At 38.3% G+C, this 20,279-nt stretch overlaps 1 protein-coding gene across 1 annotated transcript in view; it reads right to left on the reverse strand.

Annotated features, from left to right (window-relative positions):
- csmd1b (CUB and Sushi multiple domains 1b) overlaps positions 1 to 19,448 on the reverse strand; it is a 228,740-nt gene extending 209,292 nt beyond the window's left edge. The window contains exons 1-3 of the mRNA XM_084718622.1: positions 19,367 to 19,448; positions 14,178 to 14,302; positions 2,894 to 3,015 (exon numbers count right to left, since the gene is read on the reverse strand). Coding sequence (XP_084574748.1) covers positions 2,894 to 3,015; positions 14,178 to 14,302; positions 19,367 to 19,383 — 264 coding nt within the window. The 5' untranslated portion in view covers positions 19,384 to 19,448. The remainder of the gene's footprint in view (positions 1 to 2,893; positions 3,016 to 14,177; positions 14,303 to 19,366) is intronic.
- Positions 19,449 to 20,279: the final 831 nt, after the last annotated feature.

The following is a 20,279-nucleotide window of genomic DNA, read 5'->3' on the forward strand; positions in this document are numbered from 1 at the left end:
CTGATGTTTCAGTATTGTGAATGGATTGGATTGGATTTAATTTTATTTACAGTGTCATTTATTTAGATTCTATTCTCTTCGATTCTTTTCTACTCCAGTCTACTCTAGTCCATAACTGTCTTTATCCTCCAGTTCGTCTCTGTCCTTGTCTCTCCCTCTGTGTATGTAGATAGTGACATTCTGCAAATGCCAGCAGCTGTAGTAGTTGATAATCTGTCATTATAGCACATTCTTAAAGTGCTCTCAAACCTCAAGCATTTTCAACACACGCACACATGCACAGACTGTACACAGAGCAGATAAAAGATGTTCCATCTGTCATAAGCTACAGCAAAGTACATCTATTATGCTCTATTTTATTGTATTCTATTTTAAACCCCAAGAAACACACACATACACACACACACACACACACACACACACACACGACAAGGATGACATTACATCAGTCACCTGAAACCAAGCAAAATCACTAATAATATGTAGTACATTTGTCATGACATACAAATGCAGCCGTGTCAGTTAAATTCCTTTTACCTACAGCTGTGATTTCTTGAAAGACACTTAAAAACAGAACAGGTGACAATGGCTGCAAAGCTGATGTCACTTCAACAGAAATGCCTTCAGATGCAGACCACTCTCAACTGCCAGATGCTGATTTGAAAAGACTCTCCAAAGTGCAAACTTCTCTGAAAATACAAAATCATTGCAAGGTGAATGAGATTTATCTACACAGACCTACACAAGCTCTTGGTCATCTCATGTTGCTATTTCTTTTTGTCAAGGTCAGAGCGACACAGAGACGAGAACAAAAAGACAATTTCTTGCTCCCTTTTATTTTTTGGACTCTCCCTTCAATTATATCTCAGTATTTCTCCATCCTACGCCCACAGACGCTCAGAGGTGAGTAGACTCCATTTCCATCCATCTTTAGAGAAAACTTCAGTGTCACATGTCAAGCACCTGCTTGGACATTCAGTCTTTTTTCCCCTTTCCTCTCTTCCTGGCGCTCACTTTTTAATTGTGAAGTAGCTAGCTAAATATTCAGCCCCATTTTTCTCCTCTATGCTCTATTTTCCTCTGTAGTTTTCAATGAGCTCAGTGCCATCTTGCTCTCTTTTTGCTCTTCCCTCTCTCTACTTTCACCATCTTCAAACTTAACATTTTAGACAAATCAAAGTGAAAGGAGGAAGGAAGATGATAGAAAGAGAAAGATGAATGAGAGAAAGATAGGGAGAGAGCGGTGCTGAGCAGAGTAGATGAGGGAGAGAGGTGAGGAGAGAGGAGTAGAGAATAAAGAACAGAGATGTTAGGGAAAAAAATGAGAGGCAGGCACAGGGTAGGGGGGAGAGGGAAGGGAAAGAATGGAGAGCAGCGAGCACAGGAGCTGGGAAAGGGGAGTCGAAGTGAAGACAAGATATGTGAGGAGACATGAAGAGAAGATAATACCACAAAAGAAACTGTAGATAGAGAAACTTGAGATGTTGTACCGCAGGTAGATGAATTATTCATGTCTATATAACAATGACTCACAACAAAGTTGCTTTCACAAAATTGGGGATGTGTGTTGACCATGGGCTCAGCAATGGAAACAGAATTCAGACAGAAAACAAGAAACAGCCCTTCAACTTTCCCAACACAGGACCACATAAGAGAATATTTGTGTAGTTTCTAGTCCAGCTTACAACTTTATACTGCAAGTCATGTTGGCCCTCTCCACTGCATTTTTAAATCTCTATTTACCAGCAATGCACAATATTGAATTTTTGATGTCCAATATGCCAATATTTTATTGGCATTTTCATTTTGGTCGATTGCCCATGATTATACAGATATATGCACATATGTTTTTCCATGTAACTCAAGCCTCTCCTGTAGCAAAGTTAGCATTTTATTACACCATCTCTTCTAATCATGACCAACTGGCAGATGCAGACATAAAATATAATGTTTTTGAACATGTACAAATTCACTGGGCAAAAAATAACTACTGCTGACAGGTTTTTTCATTGGGGCTGGTTTCTTTTGTTCTTCACAAATTAGTGGTAATGATCCAGATGACGGATCTTAAGATGGCAATTAAATATATAGCGTTGAAGGAATGTGATTTGGCTCCTCCACGCATGACCACCACTGACCAATCCTTGCAAATAGCAACTTTGCTATTCTCATTTCAGGCACTGTTAAAAAAAACTCCACACTGCAGACCTGGTTGTGTCATGTGTGGATAATTAAAGTGTCATCTTATTGCCCTGTTATACCAGCAGAAATGTTCATTTCAGGCCGATACAATATTTAATTTTCAAGCCTTTATTGGCCGATACAGATGATATGCCGACATGATTGCGCTTCCCTTCTATTTACCACAGGAAGGAATGCAATAATGTTTTCATTTTCAATTCCGAGTAATATCCTGCCTCACAGTCATGTAGATACACTCACTCACACCTTGGATTTCTAAGCAAATAAAAATAATAATAATAACAAAAGAGTGAAAATGGCACACTCTTAATATCCATCTTGTGGACAATTTGCTTCTCTTGCCAAAGATCTTTAACAGAGAATATCCAGTGGTTGCAGGAATCAGTAATCCATTCTCTTTCAGGGGCAAATTTATTAAACAATATTCTCATCACTATGTAGATATCTTAGCCATTTTGAATTACAAGCAGTATAAGGATTCAAGAACAATACTAAACTTTAAGTTGGCAATACTACACATTATTGACTGATGAAATTACACAGATTGGCCAACATTTGACAGAAAAAAAATTGTAACTGATATAATGTGATATATGTGTAGTTTATTTTCCCCACAACAGATTATAATCACTTTTTCTGATCTAAAAGCCTGGTGAAACAAGCAGGACTGAAATGATGAAAATGAGCTCACCTTCCCAGAGTCCATTGCAGTGATGACCCACACACAGTGTGCGTTGTTCTCATATTGAACAGGGTAGTTAGGAGAAGTTATGATCCCTCTGGGCCCCCTTAGGTTGCTGCCACAGGTACGAGCTACAGAGGAAGACAGCAAAAGAGAGAGACAGAGGGACACAGAGTTTTAAAAAAGATTTATGGGGTAATTAAAATTACGCTCACAGATTGCAAAAGGCTTCTTACCTTAAAAAAGGAAAGACAGAGAGAGGGTGTGGCAGTGACAGAGGGAAAGGCAAATTATTGCATACAATGCAACCAAAACTGAAACAATGGTCTGTAGACAATTCAGGTCTTTTGGCAGACACATATACATAGTTATCTCCATATCATATTTTCCTGTAATCAAATACATTATATTCCTTTTCCACATTTCCTTATTCTTGAGGGATTTCTTTTGTGCAAATCTTATTGCAATCACCTAATGCACTCAAACATAAAGCCATTTCTCAGCAATGAAACTGATGAGTAAAATGACATCATGGCCTTTAATGGAGTTCATCTCTCTCCTGGTATTTTATTTTTTCTTTGTGAAGCACTCTGTAACGCTCTTTTGATTAGTACTCCATAAATAAAGTTAATTAGTAGTATTAATGGTAGTATTATCATGGCTGATTACCACTGGAACTACAAAAATAACACATTGGTCATCAAAATTGTAACTCCCAACTATCAATTTACTAAAAGCTTAAATTGCATTATTGTGACAATGTAAATTTAAAGGACAACCTGCCATATTTTCATGCCACAGAGGAAACGAGAGAATAATATTGCAGGAAGTGGATCCAATTGTGTCAAAAAGGAAATGAGTACCATAAATCTAGAATTCACAGGAGTGCTGCCTTTCAGAAACCGTTTGCATAGGATACAAACACAAAAATGTATATGTTAGAATCAGAACAAAACCCACAGCCCTATGCAACGGAAGAAACAATACTACTGGCTGCAGTCTGATTTTTTCTCCCATCCCTTTCCCTACATCTAAATTTGGGTGCTGGAGAAAGCCATAGCCTTCTGGTCCAAACTATCTGCTGCCATACATGATAACGATGAGGCAAATGTTATCAGCATCCATCATATGGGGATTCATTTGAACCAAATGTTCAGATTTGCCATCGGGTCAGGTCAAGTCCAGCAAACAAAGTGTCCTCATGATGTTCAAATTCTGTAAGGTCACAATGACCCCAAAAGTAAAGAACAGAATTCAAGAACTACAATCCAGGATTAACTCAAATGTCAGGTCACCTAAAAACACTTGAGGTTTCTCTCAAGAAGAATGTTCCAGTAATACAAAATATATTGCTCAATATTTGTATAATGACAATCAGGGGGGGTCTGAAGCCATTTTGATGGCAATAATACAACTTATTATCTTCCCCAGATTTAAGCCTGGAGAGAATCATGTGCTTGGTTATATGTGGCCGTGTTTTAGTGTGACAGTACATCTGTCCATCTTTCAGAGCCTGTAGAGGCCTCAGTTTTTAAGCTGGAATAACTATTTTGGTATCATATGAAACTAGACCTAAAGCATCCCTTGTTACCAGCCATGCCTAGGGGGCTAAATAACGGTCAACTGGAGATTTTAAAACAGTCATAGCCATTTTCAAAGGTGTCCCTTGACCTCTTACCTCAAGATATCTGATTGAAAATGGGTTTTATGGGTAAACAAGAGTCTTTTTATAGAAATTCCCAATTTGTGTGTATTCAATACATTTTTTGCACGTAGTGTAAAGGTGTTGTTTTGGTCTATTCTAAAAATGGTGTATTCCTGCATACTGAGGTCCCTGTGCATAGGAATTGCATAAATTGTGTATGACTGGGAAGCTGAGACTCTTGTTGATTCAAAGTCCAAACTGTATTTAAGTGTCATAATATTCCCATATTATCCATCTTTTTGTAATTTGAAATTTAAATGTGATACTGGTTACTTGTTGGAATTAAATTTAGTTACTGGGGGTGGATTTAAACAGCTCTATGCCAAACATTAACCGCAGCAACCACTGGGACATGCAGGCTCCCACCTATAAAAAGGAAATGTCAAGTGTAAATGATTCAGAATTTCAGTATTGACAATTTCTCCAAAAATTAAGATTTCTACATCTAGAAGTTAAGATTTATTGTTCTGTTATTCACTCATTCATTGTCCGTAACCGCTTATCCTTGAAGGGTCGCAGGGGGGCTTGAGCCTATCCCAGCTGACACTGGGCAAGAGGCGTGGTACACCTTGGACAAGTCACCACTTCATCACAGGGCTCACACATAGAGACAACCATTCACTCTCACTTTCACACCTATGGACAATCAGGAGTCACCAATTAACCTATTATGTTGCATGTAATTGGACTGTGGGAGGAAGCTGGAGTAACTGGAGAGAACCTACATGGACACAAGGAGAACATGCAAACTCCGCACAGAAAAGCCCTGCCCCAGCCACAAACTCCCCAGCCCCCCAGCTGGCTTGGGGATTTGAACTCAGGCCGCCATTGTTCTATTATTTGTGTCTTTATTACAGTTGGGGGAATCCAGGGCACTTGGTTACAATTAGGGATGCACTGATACCACTTTTTTCAGACCGAGTACAAGTACAAGCACTTACATTATATATAAGAGCTAATTAGTTCCTACCTGTCATTGTTCAGGGGGGACAGGTATGAGTGTGGTGCCATGTGTGCAAGAGTTTTGTTGACCCTGCTGTGAACCACGAAGAGTGAAGTTGCGTGTACTGTGCTGTCAGGCCGTTTTGGTGAAGATTAAGTACTCAAAGAGAAATGGTAGCAGCCAAGTACAAAGAAAAGAGGGTTGCAGACTAGTGGCAGTGGTGTTTTTCTTCGTCTTCGGATTAATTTGCAGAGGCATTCAACTAGTTTATGCCCACCAGGACAGCGGCAGGCTGCGGTCTACAGCTGCACTCTGTGCATTTATTTCAGTTTTACATGGACTTGCATGGAATTTTATGGACAGTTTCCAAAGTCTCTACGGTCATTAGTGGATGATGTTGAGGACAGAGAGTCTCTTGCTGATGATGTTGGCGCGTCCAAAAATAGAGCATCAGCAAACTCCTTGAACTCTGCATCTTTTGGATCTTTATATGTTTACTTGTATCGAGCGGCTACTCTTCGTGATGTGGTATTGGGTGTGGGGTATCTGAGTAATTTTATGAGTAAAAGTACAAGTACGTGAGGACAGTATTGGACCGATACCCGATGCTGGTTTCGGTATCGGCGCATCCCTAGTTACAATACCATTACCCGACTTTACATATCTTAAAGAAAACTACACTATATAAAAACATTTCATTTAGTATATTACCTTGTGTTTATATTGTTCCCATTTGTTATATTTCCTCTTCTTTATATTGATTGTTTACTTACTTATTGCCTATTGCTTTTTATTGATGCTTCTTGCTATTTTGAGAGAGCTTGTGTACCTGCCTCAGGCATGTGCATGTGGATTTGGTCTGAGAGGCTGCAGTCGACAGTTAGGCTAAAAACATGGTGTAAATGGTGTATTTTTGGGTCAGATTCTAATGTCGCGGTTTACAGACACTTGGATTACACCACATCAGCAGTATAGAGACATTTTGTGTTTTTTGTGTTCTTTTTTTACATTTTAAATCTGGTCACCATTCACTTCAATTGTACTGGATTTAGCTGCAATGCTGTTTTTTGTCCAGGAGTGTTTTGTGAACTCGAGATCTTCACCCATCCTGACATCAGTACAGGGGTAAGGGTGTTGGATAAGTGTAATCACTGATCATTTTATGGTGCTAGATGAAAAGTCACAGGATCATCAAAATCCCTTGGATTTGGGGGTCCATGCACAGTATGTCTGTACTAAATTTTAGAGCAACCCATTGGAGCAGCAGCAATTAAATGATTATGAAACTGATCATCAACTATTTTGATAATCAAGTAATTGTTTTGAGTAATTTTCCATTAAAAAATAAATAAAAATTCTGCTTCTTAAATGTGATTTTTATGTTTGTTTGTTTGTTTCTATACTCCTCTTTAGAAAAAATCAATTTACTTTTTCACAAACAACTATTAATCAATTGGGAAGTCAATCAAGAAAATAATTGACAGATTAATCGACTATGAAAATAATCATAAGCTGCAGCCAGTAACTGTTTCACCACAGACTGAAAGACTGACCAGCTGGCATGCTGCTGGCATAGCTAAAATTGCTAACAATTTGATTTATCTATTTCATGAAATAGGTATGTTACAGATAAAGATGGGTATTTTTTAAAATATATGACCCCCAAACCTCCCCCTCTGCTGCTAAAACCTTCAGCACCTTTCCTCCTGAAGAGCCTGCATATCCCTGTTATCAACAGCATTTTTCATAATATTCTTCCTAGTGCTCTATTTTATCTGTATTGATTTTGTCCTGTGTGATATTCAAGGTAATATTTCTTGTCTTCAGTACCTCATAAAGTCACCAATGTGTTATTGCCTTAAAGGGATATTTGGCAAAAAAAAAAAAAAAGTGTGGTGTCAAAAGTCCCCTTAAAAAACCTTCTCTCGAGCGCAGTAATATTAAAGGGCTTACTTGACATTTTCAGTCAGTTTTAGTCAACAAGCACTGTCACACTGCGGAGGAAGTTTTATCTGATCATATATTTGCCCTTTATCTGTCATAATGAGTTAGCTGGAGGCGATCACTGCCATTAGCAGGAGGGAAGGCCAATGACATCTGAGACAAGACAGGGTATCTAAGAGGTTCTTATGCTCTAAGAAGAACATAAGAATAATGCAGAATAACAGTGGAAGATGAGGAGTTAGAGAGAGAAGGGTGCAAATAATAAAGAAAAGAAGTTTGCAAATACAGACAGGTTGAGAGCCAAAGTGAGGAGTGGAGAGAGGTGAGAGGGTAAAGGATAATAATGAGAGAACGAAAGAGAAAAGAAAGTGGAGCAAGAAGGGCAAGAGGCTAGAAAGAGATGGAGACACAAAATACCATGAGAGAAAGGGAGAGAGAGGAGGACCTCAGATGACTGATCTGCCTGTTAATTAGAAAAGAGAGCTGAAACACACTGTGATACACACAGGTACACACACACACACACGATTACACACGGACACAAAGAAACACACTCATGGCGATTCATCCCAGAGACCAGCTTCTAATTAACATTAAAGTCTCAGCAGAGAATGTGAGAGGCTCATGGGTTTGAATCCCAGGAGAGTGATCATACTAGATAACACAATACACCAGAGTTAGAGCAATTTTTAACCTCTGCCTGCCTACTTGTTTGCGTGTTAAAAGCTTTCTTTTATTCTTTTCTCTTTTTTCCATCTTTTCTGTATTTATCCCTCTATCTAATTAAGGACACTTATGTGAAAAATATCAAAAGACATAAATAACTGTCAAACACATTACTTTGAATGTGCAATTTCCAACTGTGGTACACTGTCAAACTGAAAATTCACTTCTTGAATTATGATTTTCCCCTAAAATGTTTCCTTCTCTAGTTTCAAGGTAAGAAAAACATGTTTTTCTACAGTTCAGAAATATGACACATATTTTCTGTCTACTCTTTTTACTACTTGATTTAAAGAATACGAAATGTAATGCTTATTGAGTGTCTATGCTGCAGAACTATTCAAATGGAAATATTCTGCTGTCAATATCTTTAAACATATTTTCTTCTAGTTTGGCTTAATATATGAGGCATATTTGAAAACTTTTGGATCTACTATATAAGTCTATAATTATAAGTCGGGTTTACACAATGCTTTTCTACACCACATTCTTTTAAATGGATCTTCAGTGAGTCTAGCTGCATTGAAGTGCTTAAAGATACTAACATTGTATAAAGTGTGATTTGAAGCAATTTAAAGCATCTAAAAAGAAATTTTATTTTGTGTTGATTCTGATGGCACCTGTAGACAAAGCAGGAGATTTAATTCCGGCTAGAACATGCATTTGTTTTGAAAGAAAGTGAAAGAAAGACAAAGCTTATTTTTTAGTATTTTTTTTTAAACACAGCTGTTTTCAGGACGCATAGCGATGAGGTGGTGTATTTACTTGTGGTTACATGACATTAATAACTATAATACAGTGTTTGTGAAATAAAATAAACTTTGTTTTAGCACTGTTCATGCACCATGTAATTTGTTGACAAAGTTAAAGTTATCAACATTTCTCCTAATGAAATTTCTTCATAATAATAAGCCAACAGCAAGATATAGCTTGGTGGTAACAGGGCAAATGGTACATTACTTTACAGCAGGGGTGTCAAACTCATTTTGGTTCAGGGGCCACATACAGCCCAATCTGATGTCAAGTGGGTCAGACCAGTAAAATTAAAGCATAATCTATTGATTATTCTGGCGATTAATCGAGTATTCAGATAAGAAATATCTTGTGTTCTGCATTTTTTTCTATTACATTACTTTTGCTTTATTTAAGAACAACGGCAATATACAAAAGAGAAGATAAGAAAGGTCTATTAAATGAACAACTATAAATTGCTTAAGTAAAAATTCTCAGTAAAGTAACTTTACTTTTACTGTAGATTTACTTTTACTGTTTTTACTTTACTTTTTACTTTTTTTTTCAAGTACAACGGTAAAAGTAAAGGTAGTAATGTCTGCAGAAACCACAAACAGAAGATGGAACTAACTCTTATAACTGAAACAGTCACCAGAATATTTTGTTAACATGTTAAAATCACAACATTTTTCTTCTGGAGCAGGACAGACGCTCCCAGACCCCCAACAGGGGACTGGTTTACCAACATGACACCTTTTTCTCCTCTTATGAGTTTGCAGGTCTGTATTTAGTCATCAAAAAATAACGATAAGAATACATAAAGTACAACAACAGCAATAAAAATGTTGATTTTTCAAAAAAGGAAACAATAACATGCAAGATTTTAATCCTAATTGTAATTAGGTATTTTTACATTGTGGTATTAGTGCTTTTACTGAAGAAAAAAAAATCAGAGTATTTTTTCCATCACAGCAGGTCAGTGATCAGTATTTCAGTGACTCTGTGGATCAGTGAATACTGTTTTATTTATTTATTTATTTACATTAAAAACATCGGCACCACGACAGGATTTTCTATTTTTGGTGCTGCACAGAAGGGAACTCTTTATTTGCACAACTCTTGCGAGATTTGTGTTCGTTATTTCTACTAAAATAATCAAACTCACGCGATCTTTCGCGGGTCTAGGGTTCCCTTCTAGACACCACCCTCTCTGTCTCTCTGTCAAACTACTGACAGCAGACTGTCTGTAAACAGCACGATGTTACACTCTGCAGTGTTTTACACAAAGACTTTATTTGTGTGGACACCCAGGTTTGGTTTGTCACCAATTTTGTCATTTTTATTTTTTAATCAGTCCGAGAGGACGACAGCATCCACGATTGATTAGTGATCAGTCTGTCCTCCTCTCCTCCCTCACCTGTTCACTCTGCTGTGAGAAGGTCTGAAAGTTTCTCACAGAGAAACACAGACAGTTGTTTAATTTTATAAGTGCATCTGGTTGGTATCGACGTCATTAACCATCACGTTAGCTTCAACTGTTGTAATAAACACCGTAATTAAGTCTCTTCCACACGCAGCTTCTCTGCTGCTGTGAAAACTGAATCGCGGGTGGATTAATATGTAGGGAAAAAATGGTGGTTAGGTTTTGTCTTTTTGGCTTTATAAACCATCCTGCTGATGAAGAAAGTCAACAGATCAGATACAGACAGGGTAAGAGAATCTTACTGACCTCTTCTGTGTGTGTCTGTACTGGACGTGCGTGTATGGAGGAGCTGCATTGACGCAGAGAGGAGAGATGCTGCTGTGTGATGATAAATTACATCAAAATTTAAATGTCAGCCCTCATCAGTACTCTGGTCTTTAATAACCCCCATATGCGAAACACAGTGTGCTGTACAGTTGTTCAGATTTAAACAGATTTTAGTAATCGAATTACTCAAATTACTCGAGGAATCGTTTCAACCCTAAAATTAATGTCTTCTCTGTAATTTACACACTTTGCAAAGTCATCCCGTGGGCCAGACTGGACCTTCTAGTGGGCCGTAAGTTTGACACCCCTGCTTTACAGTAAAGTCAGCTGTGACCTATATCTCCATTCCATGTCTCAAAATGTTTTCCAAAAAACCCCCACTATGCTCACCCATCACTCGATAACTTTATCTATGTGTCACAGAGTTGCACATTTAAAAAAAAGAGGCTAGAAAGCTCCATAGAGCTGAAAAGTTGATTAAAAATATTTTGTGATTTATAGACAGAAACACTTTTAAATAAGAGACGATCCATTTGACGCAATGGTTACAAAAAATGTCTATACGAAGTTATTTATACCATAAACAAATGGCTTGCTAAATTCATACAAAGTTGATTTTAATCTTTTTCTTTTAAACTTTTTGGAATCTTTTCTTATCAATTTGAATATTAATACCATCAGTGCTGTCAGAAATATTTTAATGCTACCAGATGGACAAATTTTCCAGTCTTGTGGATAATTAAGGTTTTATTCATGACAGTTTACTGTCCAAGCTCCTCAATGGTGGAACCCCCCACCAACATCAGGACAGCAGAAACTCTACACATCCTTCGTTGCACAGAGAATCACTTGAAAAACTGTTCAGCCTGTTCTATTTTATTCTGTGTTAAAAATATTGGTTAATACAGTCTTATTTTCATTTGGATTACAAATGGAAAAGAAATCCATGTGGCATACCTCTGAATTCTTGCCATTTTTACTCTTTTTAGTGAGAAAAAGATGTTCTTCTTTTATTTCTAAAGATTTTACAGCACCAAATATCGGTAACAATTATTATCTCATGAAAACACAAGAAGTGTAAAGGAGCATTTCAGAGGCTAATTGTGGAAATAACATCCACATGTCCTTCCATCTCTCTCAGTGTCTCACTCTTCCTCCATCTCTATTGTCTCTAGCAGACAAGAGTGGCCAGTATCATGAAGTCAGACGGGTTCCCGCAGTCACAGACAGACATACTGTAAAGACACAAAACAGGCACACACACACGCACACGTTCACCATAATATGATGTGACAGGGACCCTATAGTGCGTGTCTGAGCACTGGGACTGACTGTCTGTCAAACACACACAGCTCAAGGCAAGTACTGCTGCAGCTATGAGGTATGTGACATTGTCCTTTGGACACTTGCTGTCAATGTAAGTGTGTATTGTGTGCACACACACTTGTGGTGTGTATGCTAGCTGTCTGCCTTTTCATTGTGGAGCAATAAACCCAACAGGGTATTGTCAGTAAACATGTGGGCAGTGAGAGCCCCTGCATGGTTGCACTGCCACTCACGCAGTTATTTATTTAGTCACTCAGCCAAGTCAGTCACAAAGTGAATCATGATTTTAACACATCAACAAACAACAAAATGTATATCACAGTAGTAATATTTATTATCTGTCCGTGATTACTTTTAGAGCCTCTGCATTAGCTAAATAACATAACCACAAATGTTATACTTTCTTTAAAATAGGCATCAGGATTGCATTAGATTGTCCAAGTGTACATTTTTGTCATTTTCTGTTGCAGTAGTGGTTGCGAGGAGCATTTCATGTTTTTCAGACTGAACAAAGAAACACGGAAATCTAAGAGTTGTTATTTTTTTCAACTTAGTTTATGACTTTTCTGAAATTTTCGATCATTTTCTATCACCATTTTTCTGGCTTCAGCACAGGAAGATGACCTTGCTCTGAGGTTATATTGGCTTAGTTTATATGTTTTTGTTTTGTTTTATTGATTATTTTTATGGCTTTGCATGGCCCAGCTTGTTCTGAACTTTTCATCCCACATGAGCAGATGATTCCTTGCTGGAGGAACTGTATCAGTGTCCAGGCTAATGAACAGGCTTTTGCCATTTGGACTTTGTCTCTCACGGTGCAGTAAATACCATATTATAAAGGATAAAGTTTATGTTACTTTACCATTTTATTATCATAAACAAATCCCCTAAAGAAACTAAACTAACAATTAATTTATCTCACTAATATGTTGTTATCTGTGTGACCAAATCTTGATAAAGCTTTCATGGCCTTGCCATGTAAATCAGCTGTTATCTAAGAACTATTAAGAAGTCATTAAAAATACGTAATGTTACATTTGGGTGACATTATCCTGCTTTATAATGGACACGCAAGTCTAGTTTGAGAGCTACATCGCCTACAGCAGTGAGATCTCTGATGACAGGCTTTTTGACCCTGTGAACCTCAATAATAGTTGGTAAAGTAGGTCATCAGGGTTGATGGTGTAACCCCTGGCTCCTCCTAACAGCACCCTGAGGTGTCCTTGAGCATAACACTGAATCCCAGATAGGCTCTTTGCACTAGTCTCAGCCTGAATGTACTATATAAATGTAGTGATGGCTGATATTTAAAGGGATAGTTTGGATTCTGAAGGGGGTTGTATGATGTACTTATCCATAGTCAGTAGGGGTGTCACAATTTCAATTCTAAATCAAAATGGATCAAAATCAAAAGCAGAATCAGCAGTTTTCCCAGTAGTTTTTCTACAATTTTAAAGAATAATTAGAAAATGTTAATGGCAGTTGTCAGGGTATAAAGCCAATGGTCTGTTAACATTTACAAATCAAAACTCTATATTCTAACAATGGCATGGCTGTCAGTGCAAAAAATATATGGTTATATTGACAATCAAATCAATTAAAATTGAAGTTCAATTGAATCACTGATTTGGAGAACTGTGAAATCCCTGAATGTCAGTGTATCACCTACAGTAGATGGTGGTCGGCACACCCCTAGTATGGAGGAGCAACAGGAGTACCAGTGAAGGAAGCTAAGCAAAGTACTGCTGTGGACAGCGTGAGCAGAAAAATGTATTTTAATCCCCTAAAAAAAGTTCCATCTAAAGAAATCAATATCAGTTTGACTGCACACTGTATTTACAGTATTTTAACCACTTCCCCTTGCATTAAGACAACCACTTCTGACAGAAAACTGTCACTATACATATACATACATATATACATACATATATATATGCTAGCCCTGCCCGCAGCACTACATAGCTTAGCTTCCTACAATGGTACTCCTGCTGCTTCTCCAAACTGGGGACGTGTCACTATGCTACGGAGAAGCACCTCATACAACCCCACTCAAAAAAATCCCAACCATCCCTTTAATTTTTTACCATATTAAACCACGTTTCTCTCATTGTTATGCACGTACACTAACAAGCCATAACAGGCTTCACAGAGAATGACAGTTGAAACTTACTTCTGCAGATGGGTCTGTGGTCACTCCAGGCAGCCAGTGTGTCAGTGACTCGTTGACAGGTGATACTTTTAGATCCTTGTAGTACATAGCTGTCATCACAACTGAACTGGACACTGGAGCCAATTCTAATTAAGGAGACACAAAGGTAAAAACACTTGTAAAAAATAGAAGTCACAGACAGGTGATACTGTGATACATGTGGAAACCTCTTACATCACTGAGCTCTTCCAGGAGATAATTGTAGAAATAATGTATGAATCATAGTCATGATATTAATGATGCAGAGGCTTTTAGATCCCTGTGGAAGACAACCGTCACCACAGATCATCCAATTAGGATCTATAATTCCTCTCTTTCTGTAAGACCCTGTATTTTTCTTCACCGGTGCCTTTTTTATTTCCTGCTTTCCTTTGCCCTCTTCTCCTTTCTCTTCTCCACTCCTCTCGCCGTGTCTCTCATCAGTTGTTCTGATCATTCTTGTTTTCTCATTCTCTGCAGCATCCTGCTGTCTAACACGTGAGAGGGACATTCAGCCATCTAAGTGGAAGTCTGCATGGTGTCTTGTCTGTAAAGCTTAATGTCTCTTCCCCGCTGACACACACCACAGTCTACCACCTGGCCAAACATTCGCTACGTAGGGTTCTGGTTGTTCAGTGGCTCCACCCTGTTGTTAAACACTGAAGAGTTGCACAGCCTGGCCAAATCTCTCTGTTAGTGCCTTTGTCACGGAGAGTTGGGTCATTCACTTTACAGCTTCTGCTACTTTGGCGATGCTGATGACACTGAAAATACCTTACATCCAGCCGCTCACTGTGAAATTTACAATTACAGGAAAGAAAACTTTGTTGTTATTGCTACTGCTTTGAAAAGAACTTTCCATCGCAGTTGTGTATGTGGCTGTCTGAGATTCGAAACTGCGGTGACACACTAAGTTACAGCCATCTTGCACATCTGCACTGCTCTACAGTGAAAATTGTTTTGTTTTCTCTGCAGCTCATGTTCTCTCTATATTTCTCCTGTTTTCTTTCATCACACCATGATTCTGCTCCAACTCCTGCATCTCAGTGTTTAATGATGATGAGATATAAATCTGTAACACACGCACAACAAATCCATGCCAACATGCATGCACACTTACACATAAACGCTCGCAGACAAACACACATGGAGGTAATGACCTTTAACTAACTCAGCCGTCTACACTAATAGTCCTACAGAGTTTGTGCAATCATAGTTGCTAATGGTAAAGAGGAGGAGCAGGAGCTGGGGATTTAAAGATGGTTATCGTTAAAAAGTTTTTTGGCTTTAAAACAGACTCAGATAAAGGTAAAAATGCAATGCCCATTTTGATTCTCTCATAATCACGAGAGAAACATAAGGACGATTTAGCTGCCACTGATGCTAAGTGGATGAGTCGTAGGGAGAGGTGATTATTTTATAATTGCTCACTCCTGATTAAATGAAATTATGGCTCCCTTTCTACTGATATGATGACAGACACCATGGAGTGAAGCACTTAAAAATCCCTGTGTCCACCAAGACCTTGTTTATTAGCCACGATGCTACCTCTGACACATTCCTTCTCATTCTCTGTGTATAACCCCTATATGTGTAAGCACACTTATAAATACCTGGAGGGTGATTAATGTAAATTGGTAAATACTGATGGTTAATAGCATGTCTCTCGACAGAGGAGCTACTGATGTTGATTCAAAATGACTATAATCAAGGACACTCACTGAATAATGCATAACAGGCTCAGCCTATGTTGGCTGAGAAGAACTGAGGATTCAGACCTGCAGTTCTGGACCAACAGTTACAGACCAACCTGCACCACCTACTGACAACAGCGGCAGCAGCTTAGAACTGCAGATGTAGACATGTACGGTATCTACTGATGGGCTCCAACTAACAATTATTTTACATGGGTCCAGACCTTTGAATCTACCCACTAATTTGTCTGGAATCATGACATGAAATATTGGTTTCTCCACTTGTGAAAAAAAAAAAGATCCAATAAGCAACGCAGGGTTTAGCCAATCAGAGCTGTGGGGAGGGCCAATGCTGCTGTCAACCTGGGGCACGATCAACCTGAAAACAGTGTGCACTGTTTTGCTACAGTTTCCAGAGTGAATGACATGTTTCCTTAGCTCGCAGTGTTTTTTTCATTATTTACTAATCTGCTGATTGTTTAACTGTTAAATTGTTTTAGTTAAAAATGTCTGAAATGTGATAATAATTTCCCAAACTCTTCAATTGTTTATTAAAAATAGATGCCTAATAATTTTCCTATGATCAAGTGATCAATTAACTGAATAATCATTAAAGATCTAATCTGCTGGCAAATAAAATAATAGCTGCTGAAATTTTAGTTTGTTTTTGTGTTTGACATGGTACAAATACATTTTAAACCTGTAAATGAAAAAAAAGCTAAAGATGATGGAATTATAGAAAGAAGTTAGCTAAGTGAGTATATATAACCTTGGGTATTTTTAGAATCCATTAAATACTGCATATGCTGGTTTTTGTAGTAGAATAGTTTTTTTTGCGCAGGAGAGATTATTTCTACAGAAAATGATGCTCATTTGTCAAGAAGGCCAAGCTCAATATTAAAGGCCCTGCACACCCACACAGGTGTTTTCAGTTGTTCTGGCTGATTAGACCTGTGCTCAGGTTGAAAGCGGACAAAGCTATGCTGGAATTCATCACTGGATCACTGGATTCCCTGTAGTTAAAAGAACGATCCAAGATTCAATATATGTCATTTTGAAAACAATAATTTGCTATGTAAAGATGTATGGAGTGATGGCACCCTGGGCAAAGGATGAACACACAGTCCTTCCAAATACATACATACATAGAAAACAGCAGCTATAAAAGAGGAAAATGTAACACCTTTTTCCGGCAGGTGGTACACATGCAAAATTCAAGCAGCTAAACTCTCTTAGTAATTACCATTGTCTTGTGTGTGTATGTCTATGTCTGCAGGTTGAAAGTGCTGCTAATAATAATTTTCTTTCCTATAAGGTTACACAGGTTGACAGGTGTGGAGCTGACCCAACAAGCACTGAACAGCTCAGCTCTAAAAGACTGCAAATGTGAATATATGAGTTTTCAAGTTTGTTACAAGCCAGTTACATAAGGTGCTTCACATCTAAAAAGCCAGCGCTGTAACGACAGGTCCCCAACAGACATAAATTATTCATAATGATACATAAACCACAAAACACTTCAGTCTCAACGAAAAACGAAGGGGAAATTTGGTGAGGAAGTTCCTTGCTCAGTGGACCAATTCAGGGACCAGAACAGGGGCGGAGTGGCACTCACTCTCAGCCTGGGAGTTAAAGGATGCCCATGAGCTAAGAAGAGAAGAGGGACAACTAGGGCCTTGATTCCGCATCACATATCACATCTACAACACAGTTTTGATCCATCCTCCACACAGCTTCGTGCCCCACCATCAGCGTTTCAGAGCAGCATGTTTGCTCTCCTGATTATACTGACTTGCTCAGATTTTGTTGACTTGGTCTTTTTTCCTTGATTTTTGTGCTTCTACAATGTGTAAGCAGACTATGTAGTTAAATCATTTATTTTCTGCATAGTTTTTATTTGGAAAATTGACCAGGTTCTCTATGCCATTACTGCGTCTGACTTCCTGCCCGGCTGGATCTGCTCTGTGCAGCTTGACGCAGCTTCAGTCAAAACAGACCCTCTCCTCTCCGCTTCTGGGACACTCTGAGGCGGCTCTGGTGGAATCATAAGCATTGTCAAGAATGGCCGCAATCAGCTCCGGGGGCCGCGGCGGAGCCAGAACGTGTCACAGCCGTGCCCAGTGGAATCAAGCAGTAAAACACATCGTGATTTATGAAGATCTAACTCAGATTCTGAAATAGGCCCTGAAGTCACAATGTCTGTAACCTCAAGATAATTTGAACAAAGAGTCCCATTTCAAACATAAAGAGTCAGTGAGTCATCAGATCTAAACTAAGCTCTGTAGTTTAGTCCCCCGCTGCACCAACTGTCAATCTTTCATGTAGCATAGACAAGTATTTTGTAAAGTCAAAGCAGGGTGGGAGGGGAAGCAACTCACATAGTAAACTAGGTTGTACTGTGCAAACAAGCAGGACATATAACAATATTTTTCATCTTTTTTTTTTTTTAACAATGATGGAAAAATCTGAAGGCTGTCCATCATTTTGTCAGATCAAAACACTGAGGGCCATCTACTGTAATAAGTGGTTTGACAGTTGCAGCAAAGAAGAGATCACCTTAAACCATACAGAAGACGGAGAAATCTTTAGTCAAACAATCACAAGCTCATTACAGGGACATCAAATATTTTAAGTGACTTTTTTACAACCCTGTCCTACACTTTGGAAGTATAAAGGTGTTAGAGTATAGCAGGGTATTAAGAAATTCTGACTATATGATTTTCAATACCATCATAAATACAGACACCCATCTTTTAATTAAACCGATACAGAAATGCTGTGTTGAGGTGATGGTCAGTCTCTCTACTGGTAGACACGGCAACACAGCTGAGCTGAGAAACATGATGTCTGGGTGATAAAGTTACAGGACTAATTAGAAAAATGCCTCTGCCGTGGGAGTACAATGTATTTAGTCCAGATGACAAAGGTAAGTCAGAAAACACTGCAATATACTAATCGCATGTTGTAGCGTGTTGTGTGTATAACGTTTGCTAATGTGAAAGAGGGAGAAAGTGATTTTTGCAGCAAATTTTACAAGGATTTGTTTGTAGAATATGACAGAGATGGAATAAAATATTCACAGGTGTGTTTTCAATTGTATCATCGGAAAATAAGAATCGCTGTATTTCATTACCTTAGCGTGAGCTCTACAGAGGGTGTTGGTCCTCTTCAGAAGCTGTCATGTTGTATCACAGTGTTTCTACAGTAGCTCAGAACGGACAAACCAACAGTGGCTCTAGAGAGGGCCTTTCACATTTTTCATGAGTTTTGTGGCTAGCGTAGGTTCTTCTTCATCCCTCTTCTCACATGTCTCACATGTGCCAGGCTTGTAAATGTAATATATTGTAGGAAAAGACCTTTGAGTGAGATCATTTCTGTAGTCTGGTTTCTACATGTCTGATACACATACAATAACCCCTGTGTTGGTCAAAAGATCAACAATATCCAAGGCATTTGTTGGGAATAAAGTGAACTTACTGGAAGACGGAGCCCATCCTCTTGCCATTTTCTGGAACACCAGGATCTGGACAAACATCACCAGCAAGACCGCTCTGACTCACTGAAAAAAGGGAAAAATATATGGTAAGCAGTGTCTGTCTTTTTGAGGCTATGGATGTGAATTTGATCAGAATGTTTTTTCACACTTGAGGGATATCTCGTAATCGCTTGTGGCATGCAGAGCATCATATTATGCTGACAGAAAAATCATTAAACTTCTCCTCATACCACTTTTTTCAGTAAGATAAAAGTGACAGGGGCAAAAAAATCGTTTTTGTCATTGTGACCACAAGCATCTGAGTGTTTTTCAATATGTGATGACAGTCAAGTGGTTAAGCAAAACAAGGATAACTCCAACTGTGAGAAATATCCCCAACTGTTGTTGAGAATTCACAAAATGAGGCACTCACCCTTTGAATTTTAAAATAGATCTATTCTCGGCTGACTCGCAAACATGAAAAATATACAGGCCTCAATATGAAAACAAAGAGCTTTCCATTTTGTGTTCATTTTTCTAGCTGACAGATATAATAATAATACAAAAGATTTAAAGATAAAAAGTTTCACATCAAAGAGCAGCAATGGACACCTACACTATGATCAGCATGTTGGTAATTTATCTGTCCACGGAGATCATCAAATACAAAATAAACAAGTCTCAAACATCTCTCTGTGTTTTTTGTTTCCCTCCTTAAAAAGAAAAAATGAGGTAACAGTCAGGGTTCCTACACTTTTTCAAAGGTCAAATTCAAGCCTCGTCCGCCACCTTTCAGCTGTGATAAAATAACATATTCATATATATATGCTCAAAATGATTAGGCCCTATTTCATTCCTTCATCACAGTGAATCAGATGTTACTGTACTTTAAGCAACCTTATGATGAAATGCTAT

The sequence above is a fragment of the Lutjanus erythropterus genome, chromosome 1, assembly GCF_056507025.1.
Source record: "Lutjanus erythropterus isolate fLutEry1 chromosome 1, fLutEry1.hap2, whole genome shotgun sequence".
Classification (NCBI taxonomy): Eukaryota; Metazoa; Chordata; class Actinopteri; order Lutjaniformes; family Lutjanidae; genus Lutjanus; species Lutjanus erythropterus.